General features: G+C 42.6%; 2 protein-coding genes across 2 annotated transcripts in view; one reads left to right on the top strand and one right to left on the bottom strand.

Moving 5' to 3' along the window:
* Positions 1–10,812, top strand: part of LOC116511875 (zinc finger CCCH-type antiviral protein 1-like) — a 35,117-nt gene extending 24,305 nt beyond the window's left edge. The window contains exons 9-14 of the mRNA XM_032222142.1: positions 1,352–1,472; positions 2,714–2,807; positions 3,446–3,599; positions 5,659–5,789; positions 6,142–6,293; positions 8,779–10,812. Coding sequence (XP_032078033.1) covers positions 1,352–1,472; positions 2,714–2,807; positions 3,446–3,599; positions 5,659–5,789; positions 6,142–6,293; positions 8,779–9,059 — 933 coding nt within the window. The 3' untranslated portion in view covers positions 9,060–10,812. The remainder of the gene's footprint in view (positions 1–1,351; positions 1,473–2,713; positions 2,808–3,445; positions 3,600–5,658; positions 5,790–6,141; positions 6,294–8,778) is intronic.
* Positions 10,813–11,927: 1,115 nt separating this feature from the next.
* The window catches only part of TTC38 (tetratricopeptide repeat domain 38), a 30,882-nt gene continuing 29,001 nt past the window's right edge, over positions 11,928–13,808 (bottom strand). Inside the window, exon 14 of the mRNA XM_032222143.1 lies at positions 11,928–12,279. Coding sequence (XP_032078034.1) covers positions 12,186–12,279 — 94 coding nt within the window. The 3' untranslated portion in view covers positions 11,928–12,185. The remainder of the gene's footprint in view (positions 12,280–13,808) is intronic.

The following is a 13,808-nucleotide window of genomic DNA, read 5'->3' as shown; positions in this document are numbered from 1 at the left end:
TCTAGATTTTCCAACTTCTTCTCCGTCCTCCCAAATGTGTTTGATGATTTCTGAATTTCTAACAATATCTTTTGCAAACTTAAAGTTTCATTCTGCTGTTGAGATTGTGCCATTATCTCCAGATGACAAACACTGCTGCTCTGGCTTGGAAGGTTTTTACAAGATTAAGCATAAATTCACAATAAGATCTTATTTTCACTTTTCTCTGGCTAAAGATATACGTCAAAGGAACATCTGTATGCTTTTCTTCGTATCACTCTCTATAGACAAAACAGTGAAACCTTGAAGTGCCAAGCCAGAATAATCAGTGAGGAAAGTAAAAGTGTTTTGTTTCCAATACACAAACCTCCAGCCTACGAGTAGCAGTGTCGTCTTTCCCTCTGTTGTTACAATTTTCTTTGTTGCTTTTTGTATCTTTTTTATTCCAAGTTTTAAAAAAAGTCAAATTCTTGAATGAAATAGAGAAGAAAAAGGGAAAAGCACACGCAGTAATGAAGAAGGAGAATTTTAGTCCATAGGTTGCAAAAAATAATAATGAAAAAAGAAGAAAACTTAATCCATTCATTTTAAAAGGCTTGCATAAATTCCATCCATGAAAATAATATTTTAAAAGTAAGATTACCCACTGTCCAAAACCATTCAAAGCTTAATTCCACCGCTTATTTCTTCTGTTCTCAAATTTAAATTAACTTCGAGACTGCACGTCCATATCGTAGTGATGTTGGCTCGTCCTCCTATGCAGATGTTTCATTACCCAAACTAGGGTAATGTTACTGTTGTGGTCTGTCAATCCCTGGCCCTTCCAGCAGCCGAATCAGATGAGGAGGTGGCGTGGGAGTCAGGGCTAGCATCAAGGAAATATGAGGGTGAAGAGCAGTAGTGGAATACGACCAATACGCCCCAGTACAGCCTTACTGGTGCCTGCTGGGAGCACCAGGTACCATTCTGGTATGGTGCTCCGGAGGGCCCACCCACCCTTCTAACCTGTATTTGAGCAAACCGGGGCTTACGCGCACAGAGTGTACGGCGCCTGCGCAATGCTCTGCCAAGCAGCTGGAGCATCGCGGGAGGCAAGTACGCATGCACACGTGCTGCGCGCGTGTATGTGGTGGGCGGACGGCCCCGTTGCACTGTATCGGTTGCACTGGGATCCGGAACCCACCACTGGTAAAGAGGGAATGGAGCTGGCAGAGAGAGAGAGAGAGGTGGAGGCGGAGCCTGGGCTGTCCATCAGCCCTGAGAGGAAAAGTCAACGGTCCCCAGGTCTGGAGGTGGCTGATGAGGAAGAGGAGGAACAGCTGTTCCTTACTTTCTAACAATAAATGACGTATATAACATTTCATTTCCATAGAACAATCAAATCCAGCCTGCCAGTGTAACTTCAGAAGATCTGGAGAACCTTTACCAAGCAGATCCAACTGGAAATGTCCAATTTGAAGCTGGCTCTCAGCAATATGTCCTGAGCTTTAAATGTAAGCAATCCCACTTCCAACAGGTCAAGGTACCGTCTGTTCAAAGTATCCCTAAGTCTGATTTCCCCATTGTTTCCCCATTGAAATTGTTTTTCTAAGTTGGCTATACACAGAGGATTTTTTTTTTAAATGGTTGCGGCTCTGCTCTCAAATTCCCATTGAATAAGACGAGCAATTGGGTTTTTACTTCGGAGCTATAATTTGCGTATTCCCGGGGCACTCCTGTTTTCTGTTGGTCAAGTGGGAAGCGCCAGAATTACTGCCCCCCTTTTCGTTTTTTGCATAGGGAAGAGGGAGATGAAGACGAAAACCACTCCAGTTTGTAAAGATGAAATGAGAGCTTTAATCCAGGGGTGAAATGCTACCGGTTCGCCCGAACCAGTAGTAAAAAAATGCTACCAATATTTCCGACAATCAGCTGTGACAGGAGATTTATATTAGCTAGAATCGTAGGATTTCCTGCTTTCTAGATAACCTAAATTGCCTGGCCCTGCAGATTCCCCCCCCCCACTGTTCTACTTACCTGGAAGGCTTCAAAATGTTCTTTTTTAACATGCCTTAGGCGCGCATGCACTCAATGCGCGAGCTCAGTAGCAGACTTCGGAGGATTTCATCGCTGCCTTAATCCTCTGTAACATTTAGGTTATCTTCCAAAAAGAAAAAACTTCCAGAGGTGAAAAATGGGACTTTGTAATTGGAGAGTTTTTGCAGGGCCCAAGGTGCTACTGCAGCTTTTGAGACAGACTATAAGACCCACTGGACTATAAGACGCACCTTGGTTTAGAGGAGGAAAACAAGAAAAAAATAGGGTTTTTTGCTTCTGTGTGTCCTGTTTTTGCTCTCTACAGCATCCAAAAACACTCTGTAGGCCAAAAATGGGCCCATTTTTGGCGTCCACAGGTCCCTTTGTCATCCTCCCCAACGCCGGAGAGGGCAAAAGCAGGACCCACGGAGGCCAAAAACGGGCCCACTTTTGGCCTGTAGAGTGCTTCTAGATGCTGGGGCGATGGAAAACAGGATGCACGGAGGCTTTGGGAGGCCAACAATGGGTCCGTATTTGCTCTATAAGATGCACAGACATTTCCGCCACTTATAGTCCGAGGAATACGGTAGTTCAAATCTGATATGGGGATAAAAGCATCACTCCCCTTTTTCTCTCCTGCATCTTTTCTCTAGGCATAGTCAGTGACTTTGGGATTTTTTTTATCTTAAACTAAAAACATTCTATCCACTTTCTCAAGATATGACCCAGACCAATGAGAATTATTCTACCCAACGGGAGGTCCGAAGACGTCCCAAGTTTGTTTCCTCTGAAGATGTCAGGACAAAGAAAGGGTAAAGTAGGGGTGTTGGGGTGTAATTAAGAAGGTAATTAAGACCCCATACTTCAGGTTGCTTTGTTCCTTCTTTTTCTAACTTCTTGAAAAGGAGCTGTTTTTGGGGACAGGTAGAGGGACACGGTGGCTCAGTGGCTAAGATGCTGAGCTTGTCGATCAGAAGGGTCAGCCGTTTGGTGGTTTGAATCCCTAGCGCCGCTTAAAGGATTGAGCTCCCGTTACTTGTCCCAGCTTCTGCCAACCTAGTAGTTCGAAAGCACGTAAAAAATGCAAGTAGAAAAATAGGGACCCCCTTTGGTGGGAAGGTAACAGCGTTCCGTGCGCCTTCGGCATTGAGTCATGCCGGCCACATGACCACGGAGACGTCTCCGGATAGCGCTGGCTCTTTGGCTTTGAAACGGAGATGAGCACCACCCCCTAGAGTCAGGAACGACTAGGACATATGCGCGAGGGGAACCTTTACCTTGAGGACAGGTAGAATCCTGCTACGACTCTCCCCCCCCCTCCCAATTTTGGGAAAATCATTATGTTTTTTTATTGTTTCTTTTGCTTTTTCCCAAAGTGGTTCTTATAGTTGGAACTAGATGGAGCAGAGTAACCATTTGTCCCTCACACTTTTTTTTTGCTTATACTCAGACACACAGCAGGAGCAACAACAATAACAACAGCAGCAGTAGCAGCAGCAGCAGCAGCAGCAGCAGCAACTCCTACACCCATAGTGTCTCCCGTAACAATTCCAACTTACCCTCCATACTGGGATAATACAGCCCTACCTTCTATTGGATACGCGGTAATTGATCTCTTGGTGATATTTGCATCTTTTTCACATATATTTCTTACTGCCCTGTTCCCTATTTTATAGAAACTTTATATTGCAGTATAATGCAGTGCTGCAGAATTTTTTTTCCACCTGAATAAGATCTAGTATTCTAGGTGAAGGGTTGAAAAATAGTACATAGGTGTCTGAAAAGTGTATGTCGTCTGCAGGCTTGCATTAAAATATCCAGAAGTATGTTAGAAAATGTAAGTTTGAATTGTAAATATGACTGTAACTATGTTGTTTGTATCTTTACAATTTATATTGTTTTATTTGTTTCCTAGTATAATTTGATTCCTTGTTAATAGCCTATGACTATTACTAAATGTTGTAGCTTATGATTCTTGATGAATGTATTCTATTTTATTTTTATTTATGTACACTGAGAGCATAGGCACCAAAGACAAATTCCTTGTGTGTCCAATCACACTTGGCCAATAAAGAATTATATTCTATTCTACTCTACTCTACATTCTATTCTATTCTACATTCTATTCTACTCTACATTCTATTCTACTCTACATTCTATTCTTTTCTGTTCTATTCTATTCTACTCATTCTATTCTACTCTACATTCTATTCTATTCTACTCTACATTCTATTCTACTCTACATTCTATTCTTTTCTGTTCTGTTCTATTCTATTCTACTCATTCTATTCTATTCTACTCTACATTCTATTCTATTCTACTCTATATTCTATTCTACTCTACATTCTATTCTATTCTACTCTACATTCTATTCTATTCTACATTCTATTCTACTCTACATTCTATTCTTTTCTGTTCTATTCTATTCTACTCATTCTATTCTACTCTACATTCTATTCTATTCTACTCTACATTCTATTCTACTCTACATTCTATTCTTTTCTGTTCTGTTCTATTCTATTCTACTCATTCTATTCTATTCTACTCTACATTCTATTCTATTCTACTCTATATTCTATTCTACTCTACATTCTATTCTGTTCTGTTCTATTCTACTCTACATTCTATTCTACTCTACTCTACATTCTATTCTACTCTACTCTACATTCTATTCTACTCTACATTCTATTCTACTCTACATTCTATTCTTTTCTGTTCTGTTCTATTCTACTCATTCTATTCTATTCTACTCTACATTCTATTCTACTCTACATTCTATTCTATTCTACTCTACATTCTATTCTACTCTACATTCTATTCTACTCTACATTCTATTCTATTCTACTCTACATTCTATTCTACTCTACATTCTATTCTACTCTACATTCTATTCTTTTCTGTTCTGTTCTATTCTACTCATTCTATTCTATTCTACTCTACATTCTATTCTATTCTACTCTACATTCTATTCTACTCTACATTCTACATTCTATTCTATTCTACTCTACATTCTATTCTATTCTACTCTACATTCTATTCTATTCTACTCTACATTCTATTCTACTCTACATTCTATTCTACTCTACATTCTATTCTATTCTACTCTACATTCTATTCTATTCTACTCTACATTCTATTCTACTCTACATTCTATTCTACTCCACTCTACATTCTATTCTACTCTACATTCTATTCTAATCTACTCTACATTCTATTCTATTCTACTCTACTCTCTCTTCTATTCTACTCTACTTTACTCCACATTCTATTCTACTCTACTCTACATTCTATTCTTTTCTGTTCTGTTCTGTTCTATTCTATTCTATTCTACTCTACTCTACATTCTATTCTGTTCTGTTCTATTCTACTCTCTATTCTATTCTACTCTACTTTACTCCACATTCTATTCTATTCTATTCTACTCTACATTCTATTCTGTTCTATTCTATTCTGATTGGTGGAAGTTAGGGTGAGGAGAAAATAGGATATAATGCCCTTGTTCATTGTTGGGGTCAGTGCTCTGTAGTCTTTCCAACTCTGATTTGAACCCAAATTTATAGTATTGCAAGTATTCCAATTTGGGAATTTAAATTGAATAAATCGTTCCCTTTCTTTCTGGAGGCAAGGAATGTCTTCAACACTTTGTAATATCTTTGCTTTTAGGCCATCGAACTCCACAGAGATTCTCAGGAGTTCTTGAGAATTGAGGGTCCCTTTCAGCAGACGATGAAAAACCATAGAATTAGCAAAATACATCGAATTCAGAACCCATCTCTTTGGCAAGTCTACCAGTGGTGTGTATTTTGTTTTATTACATCATTGCTGTCAATGTTACAAGAAACCAAGCATCGTGACCTCTTAAGGCACTCACTTTATTACCGTATTTTTTGGAGTATAAGACGCACCAAGATTTTGAAGAGGCAAATTTTAAAAAAAGTTTTTGCGCTCTGCAGACCTCCCAAAAACGGTCCATTTTTCATGAAAACAGGCAGGCCACAACATTCTGAGTCCTAGAAAGCTTGTCCACTTAAAGGCCCCCTTTTCTCTGCGGTGCTGAGCCGAGGGGCCGTCCATCCCCTATGGAGGAACATAGTTGTCCTCAGGCTCAACATTGGTAGAACAAGATAAATCTTTCCTTTGTCCTAGGCAAAAGGAGCAGATGAAGAAGAAGAAAGGGGGACAGAACATTGACGAGAGGTACCTCTTCCATGGGACAGTCCCTTCTTGTTTGAAAGCCATCTGTGCAGACAACTTTGACTGGAGACTCTGTGGCACAAATGGGACCGTTTATGGGAAAGGTAAGTACTTTTAAGGTGGTGGTGTTAGTTGCGAAGTCATGTCTAACCCATCGCAACCCCATGGACAACATTCCTCCAGGCCTTCCTGTGCTCTACCATCCTCTGGAGTCCATTTAAGCTCACGCCTACTGCTTTGGTGACTCCATCCAGCCACCTCCTTCTCTGTCGTCCCCTTCTTCTTTTGCCCTCAACCTTTCCCAGCATTAGGCTCTTCTCCAGTGAGTCCTTCCTTCTCATTAGGTGGCCAAAGCTCTTGAGTTTCATCTTCAGGATCTGGCCTCCTAAAGAGCAGTCAGGACTGATCTCCACTAGGACTGACGGGTTGGATCTCCTTGCAGTCCAAGGGACTCGCAGGAGTCTTCTCCAGCACCAAAGTTCAAAGGCCTCCATTCTTTGGCGCTCAGCCTTTTTTATGGCCCAACTTCCACAGCCATACATTGCAACTGCAACTTTTAAGGTGTTTGGACAAAGGAGCTTTGTTCCCAGGGAAGACAGATAATGCTGAGCTGCTCTTCCTTTCGACCCATTAGAGGGCAGTATTTCGCTGGCTTTGATGGGCTCTCTGAAGCTTAGGAAGATCTGGTTGGTACTTGGACCAAGAGGCGGTGAGAAATGTTAGGGCGGCGGTCTGGTTTGGAAAGTGAAAGGATAAAAAATGGACAAAAGCTGCCGAGGAAACTATGTGGAGATGTCCCTAAAGTCATTAGGAACCACTTAAGACTTTTCCCCCACACTACTATGGCCTGAAGGGATGTGGTGGCTCAGTGGCTAAGATGCTGAGCTTGTCGATCAGAAAGGTCGGTGGTTCGAATCCCCAGCGCCACGTAATGGAGTGAGCTCCCGTTACTTGTCCCAGCTTCTGCAAACCTAGCAGTTCGAAAGCATATAAAAATGCAAGTAGAAAAATAGGGACACCCTTTGGTGGGAAGGTAACAGCGTTCCGTGCACCTTCAGCATTTAGTCCTGCCATCCACATGACCACGGAGATGTCTTCATACAGCACCGGCTCTTCGGCTTTGAAACAAAGATGAGTACTGCTCCCTAGAGTCAGGAACGACTAGCACATATATGCGAGGGGAACCTTTACCTTACTTTTGCCTGTGCTATGATTTGTGACTGAGATATTTTCCATCTAAGAAAGGCTTCGGTGTTCGTTTGGTTGATGAGGATATTGGGAAAGAGGATTGTGTCGCTGTTGTCTTCTTCCCTTGTGAATTTTATTCGTCTGGGAATGAAGAGGAGGGACAAGAGAAGAAGAAAACAACAACACACTGTCCTTCCTGGTTTTCTTTATCCCCAGAGGGAATTATAGCAAATTAAAACCGCAAGTCTGTCAAAAAAATAATAATAATAACACACGCCAATCAAGTGCTTTGTTATCAAAGTATCAACCCAACTGCATTAAGAGAAACTGGGAGAGAACATTATTCAGAGAAGCACAAATACTGCAGCGACCCAGAGTATCAGAAAAAGGAAGCAGACTGTCTACACAACTTTATCCCAACAAAACGGATGCCAACCAACTTTACCCAAGAGTGCATGACTTCTCAGCCCACTGCAGCACAATTGACACAAGTTATAAGCTCAGGGGCTGAGACGCTGAGCTTGTCGATCAGAAAGGTCGGAATTTTGGCGGTTCGAAACCCTAGCACCGCGTAATGGAGTGAGCTCCCGTTACTTGTCCCAGCTTCTGCCAACCTAGCACTTTGAAAGCATGTAAAAATGCAAGTAGAAAAAATAGGGACCACCTTTGGTGGGAAGGTAACAAACCCAATCCACTTCACAGAGTACTACTTGTGGAGAAAATAGGAAGGGGAAGGAATGTTAGGTGTGTTTGCTGAGTTATTTCTTAGAATATATAAAGGCAGGACGCGAATGAAGGAATGAATGAAAATAAATCTTGAAACCCACAACTTAACGCGATATCCGTTCTTGAGTTTTCAGTTGAAGCGTGGATCCTAGCAACTCAGTGGAAGCGATGGGTAGGGGTAGTACATGGGCTAGAAGCAGAGCCCAGCCATGTACTCGTGTGTGTTGTGTGTGTGTGTGTGTGTGTGTGTGTGTGTGTGTGATGGGTAGGGGTAGTACATGGGCTAGAAGCAGAGCCCAGCCATGTACTCGTGTGTGTTGTGTGTGTGTGTGTGTGTGTGTGTGTGTGTGTAGGCAGACCATGTCACCAAGGTTCCGTTTATGGCCACGATGGCCTCCTGCAGCCTTCTGCCAGTGAAAACAGCCAGGAGGCCGTGGTGGCTGGAAACAGAGCCCAGGAGGCCTGCGTGTGTCCCTCCCAAGCTCCGTTTTCGCTGGCAGAAGCATCACAGGCCGGTCCTTCACTGTATCCAGGGAGGGCCCACGGGGCCAAATCTAAGCACCCCATGGGCCAGATCTGGCCCACGGGCCTTGACTTTGACATCCCTAGGTTAGAGTCAAGGTATTGTTCCGTGTGAAGCAATTTGAATGTTTTTTTTTCCTCCCTGCTTTCCAGGAAGCTATTTTGCCAGAGATGCCAGCTATTCAGACAACTACTGTCAGCCGAACGACAATGAGAAGATGATGTTTTTAGCTCAAGTTCTAGTGGGCGAGTTCATTATGGGGCATCCCACATACACTCGCCCGCCGGCGAAATTGAGCAATATGCTCAACCCTTACGACAGCTGTGTGGATAACCCAAGCAACCCATCCATCTTCGTCATTTTCGAGAAGCATCAGGTTTACCCTGCGTATCTTATCTATTACAGGGAGGAAAAGAAATGTATTTTATCCTAAAAGATGCCTTTGCGTTGCCATAATCTGCTTAGCTTAGCAGTTTGAATGCCTAGGGCCTTTCTTTTTAAATCAATCCAATTTTATAGAAGCAATACATACCTTCAGAGGAGCAGGAAAGGGCTGAATCGCTATGGTTGATGGATAGAAAACCGGCTCTTATTTTTGATCACAAAGATGTTTTAAGGAGGAATACAGAAAACTGTTTTTAAAAAAATTAAAAATGGGGGAGGGGGGGTTTAAATCCATTTTTACTAACTTTATTTCTTAGTAAGCTAAGTTTTTATTCTCCTTCAGCCTTTAATATATAACGTTTATTATGGATGGGTGTTTAATCCACCAATAAGGTTGGACTTTTGTCCTCCTCGACGGATGCAAACAATTATTACTGAAGACATAACAGTGAGTGATTATCCAAAGAAACTCCTGTTCGATCCGCGTACAAGTCTTAAGGTTGCATCAACAAATAAGATCCAGTGGTTTGAAAATATACCTGCGATTCTGGATCCATGATTAAAAGTTCTTCGTTTTCAATTGCAACCAACACAATCATGTTTCTGTGCATGTCATCAGCATCCTGTCTTTTGCTCCCTTCATGATTTTGACGCTTTCTGGCAAATTCCAATTTCGGCTGTTTCATGGTTTCAGTTTTTGCTAAACTTTGCACGCCTTCCTCACTTTGTCCTTTTAGATGAGACTAGTTTCCTTGTTTTGCATATTTGCATATTAATTATACAACACGAATCTTGGGGGGAAAAGCAATGCTGATGTTTGGCTTAAAAAGCGTCACTGTGGTAATAGAAGTGCCAGGATTGGAGGTGGGCATTCAACCCTAGCTATCAAGAAACATCCAGTTGTGCCTTATAAATAAAATCTTACTTTATAACGATCATCCTTGACATCTGGCTGTTCCACACTCATAATGGTCCTACGCGGAGAGACTTAAGAGTGTGATCGGAAGCTAACAGCTGTTGCAGTGCCACTCGATCAGAATTCGGGAAGTTGGCAGCCCACTCACGATTATGAGTAAAGGGGCACTTTAGATGCCACCACCACTTGCCATTTATATGCCCTTCTGCTGTCCACTCCACTGCCCTAGTTGACCTTTTGCACCTACTGCTGATGAGGAGAGCTGGGTCTGACTACTGGGCTTGGATTTTGGCGGAGGAAAGAAAAATAAAAGCCGAAAGCAGTCTCAATCGCAGCATATCAAACTAGGCGCTGCTTTTGTGTGTTTTTTCTTTCCCACGCCTGGCAGCTGGGCGCACCTCTTAGCACTGGGAGTAAGAAAATGGTGGAGTGCAGGTGGCAGGGTTTCGGAGTGTAAGGTCTAAGGTGACTGGGATGAGATGGCTGTGGCTTCCGGGGGGGGGGTGCCAGCAGTCCCCAAATGGTGCCGTATAGAGCTCCCCCCCACCCCATCCCGCGAGGCAAGCCACCCAAAAGGGACAAGATGGAAGAGAGATGGGTGGAGTGGGGGAGCTGAAAATCAGCCCCTTACCAAGGCTCAGGGCTGGGTGGGACGAAACATAATGTGCCTTGATTTGATGTGGGTAGTCGCTTAACGACTGCAACAGGGAGAACCGGGATTGCTGTCGTAAGTCGGCATGGTCGCATAATTTATAACCACTTTGTTTGGCCACAGAAATGCCAGTCCCTGTTGTCCTACGCTTCAAACCTTTGTAGCAATTTTTGTACTTTTATTATTGTCTTTACTTCCCTGCTAAAATGCTTCATGAATAAAACGTTAATTTTAGCACAAAGTGGGTCGTCTTTTTTTTTTTTAATGCTCCTCATCTGTAAATGGTGTACATTTGGGCGATTTGCAGATGGTACAAGGGTCATTTCGAGGTGGTGATGAGGTTGCATATAGACAGGAAATTGAATAACTGGCCCGGAGATGCTGCTGTAACTGAAGATGAATAGGCTTAAAACTGTAGAGATCTGTGGATTTTAAGAGAAGCCCTTCTATTTTACCACCTCTTACCATGTTCAACAACACAGTATCGGCAGTAGAGTCCTTCAAATTTGTGGGTTCTATAATGTTCCATGACATGAAATAGACACCTAACGTTGTTAGTTGTGAAGTCGTGTCCAACCCATTGGGATCCCATTCACAACGTTCCTCCAGACTTCCTGTCCTCTACCATTCTCTGGAGTCCATTTAAGCTCACGCCGACTGCTTCGGTGACTCCATCCAGCCACCTCATTCTCTGTTGCCCTGTTCTTCTTTTGCGGACAATCTTTCCCAGCATTAGGCTCTTCTCTAGTCCTTCCTTCTCATTAGGTGGCCAAAGTATTTGAGTTTTCTCTTCAGGATCTGGCCTTCTAAGGAGCAGTCAGGGTTGATCTCCTCTAGGCCTGTGAGTGGCCCCTCCCAGAGGAAATAAAAAAGAGGAGTGGAGTTTGCAAGAGATAATTAGTTCGCTTAATTGGTTCATGACTCTTCGAGACCATCACTCTTACCAAGTTTTGCAGATATCCTCCTGGCAGCTCTCCCAAGCCAGATAAGGGTCTGTGGCTAAATCCTCCCTTGAAAGACTTTGCTGGATGTGAATGAGCAGAATTCGCTGTCAATTAATAAAAGGGGTTTTTGTCAGGACCAGGAGTTTGCTTCAGGCTCTTGGGAAGCCTTGGTCAGAACAGGTGTGTCTAATCTCACTTGGCCAAGTAAAGTATTCCATTCCATGCATTAATCAATCTAAAAAAATATCATCTCCACTGTTCAGTTAGCCACAACCAAGTAGGGGGTCTCCCTGGCAGGGCGATTTTAAAAATAGGCAATAAATTTATACTTTCTGAATAACCAAATGTTTATTTGAGAGCTCTGCAGCCCAAAAGCTTTTAATTGTACCCCGTTGATTTTTAAAAAAATAGTATTTGTAAACTAGCGTTGCCAACAGACCAGGAGCAGACACCTCCTATCTGGCTGCCTTTTGCTTCTGTAGAGATGCATGGAAGCAAACAAGCATTCAATAAATGAAGTAGGACAAGATCGAGATGGGTCAAAATTGAGCCAGGGTAAATCTTACAGATGCTGTTTTCCGAAGAGCGCGTAAATTCCTTGGATTTATGCAAGTCCAGACAATAACAATCTCCCTGACTTGAAATCTCTATACGATGTTTGGTTTAGCCCAGGGCGTGAAGGCCTACTGCTTTCCTCATCAGTCGTTCAGTTAATGGCGAGTTTGGTCTGAATTCATCACGTTCTATAAGGAGGCATCTAAAGAACAAAGAGACAATGCTCTTAAAACATTGAACAGAAGAACTTTTTAAATAGCAATAGACTTAGACTTGTATTGTCAGAGATAAATCTCTAACCACTCCGCTATGGACACAAGGAGAGAAATGAGATACATGACGAGAGAGAGAGAGAGAGATGCCCTCTAATGGCCACCTATATATAGACACCTCTTAAAATGATAAAAGGCTTGTGTGGACTCTACCAGGGTCTTAAACTGGCTATATCTGTATTGCTGATTCATCCTCATTGCATCAGCTTACAGTTTATACAGCTTACAACCTTACATCAGCTGGCAGCTAATAAATCCTCAGTACCTGACATATATATCGCTTCACAGCGCTTTACAGCCCACTCTACGCCGTTTACAGAGTCAGCCTATTGTCCAACCAATAATCTGGGTCCTCATTTTACCTCGGAAGGATGGAAGACTGAGTCAACCTTGAGCCTGATGAGAATCAAACTGCTGGCAGTTGGCAGAATTAACCCTGCAATGCTGCATACTAACCACTGCGCCACCATGGCTCTAAACCCTTAAAACCCAAAGGATCATTGGATCCCCCACAAAATAAGACCTGGACCAGCCATGTGAAAAGAAGTACAACTTTCTTTGCAGACATCAAAAGTAGGCATAGAATTACACTTGGAAGGAACTCATGGATCATCTAGTCCGGCGGTCAGCAAGCCAGGGCTCTGGAGCCGCATGTGGCTTTTTCATCCCTCTGCTGCGTCTCCCTGTTACTCAAGTGTCACAACTACCAATGTGCAACACCCACCGACACACAATTTATTGAGCTTTCGCACCCCCTGCCCCGGTAGGCCAACCATGGATAAATCCAAGAAAAGAAAAGTTTCAGAAGAAAACAGAAGGTTTAATTCAACTACATATGATAGTTTTGGGGCCGCTCAGGAAATAATCAGGCATAGGAAGCATTTTGTGGCTCCCAGTGTTTTTTTTTTCCAGTGGGAAATGGATCCAAATGGCTCTTTGAGTGTTTAAGGTTGCCGACCCCTGATCTAGTTTAGGGATATCAAACTCATGGCATCAATTGTCATGTGATGTGACTTTTTTGCCCTTCACTAAACCAGGGGTAGGGCAGCTTCTCATGCCTTAAAAATGAATGAATGAATGAATGACACCCCCCCCAATCTACTAATCCTGGTTAATCATACCAAAAGCCTTATTACAGGTCAGCAACTCACACTAAACAAAACCTACAGGGTAAACTACAAAATAATTGATCTTGGGGAAAAAGCTAAGAAGGACTGGTTACTCCCAGGAGAAAACCCCACATCTGTGGACTTATATTAAGAAATTAAAAAAAAAACACATCCTGCAATAAAGACAAAATCATAAAAGGAAGCAAGGCGTTTTCAGGCAGGCAAAAGTCTCCAGCTGGGATTGAGGATAGTGGTTAGCTTTTTTTGGAAACACTAAAATGGTTTAGATTGCCTTTCCAGGCAGATGCAATAGAACTGCAAGTTTGTTAATATAGCAGGGGATGGTGGGC

This window comes from Thamnophis elegans, chromosome 7 (assembly GCF_009769535.1).
Source record: "Thamnophis elegans isolate rThaEle1 chromosome 7, rThaEle1.pri, whole genome shotgun sequence".
In the NCBI taxonomy this organism is placed as follows: domain Eukaryota; kingdom Metazoa; phylum Chordata; class Lepidosauria; order Squamata; family Colubridae; genus Thamnophis; species Thamnophis elegans.
Note: the sequence above shows the minus strand (reverse complement) of the source record. Positions and strands in the feature narration are given on the sequence as shown.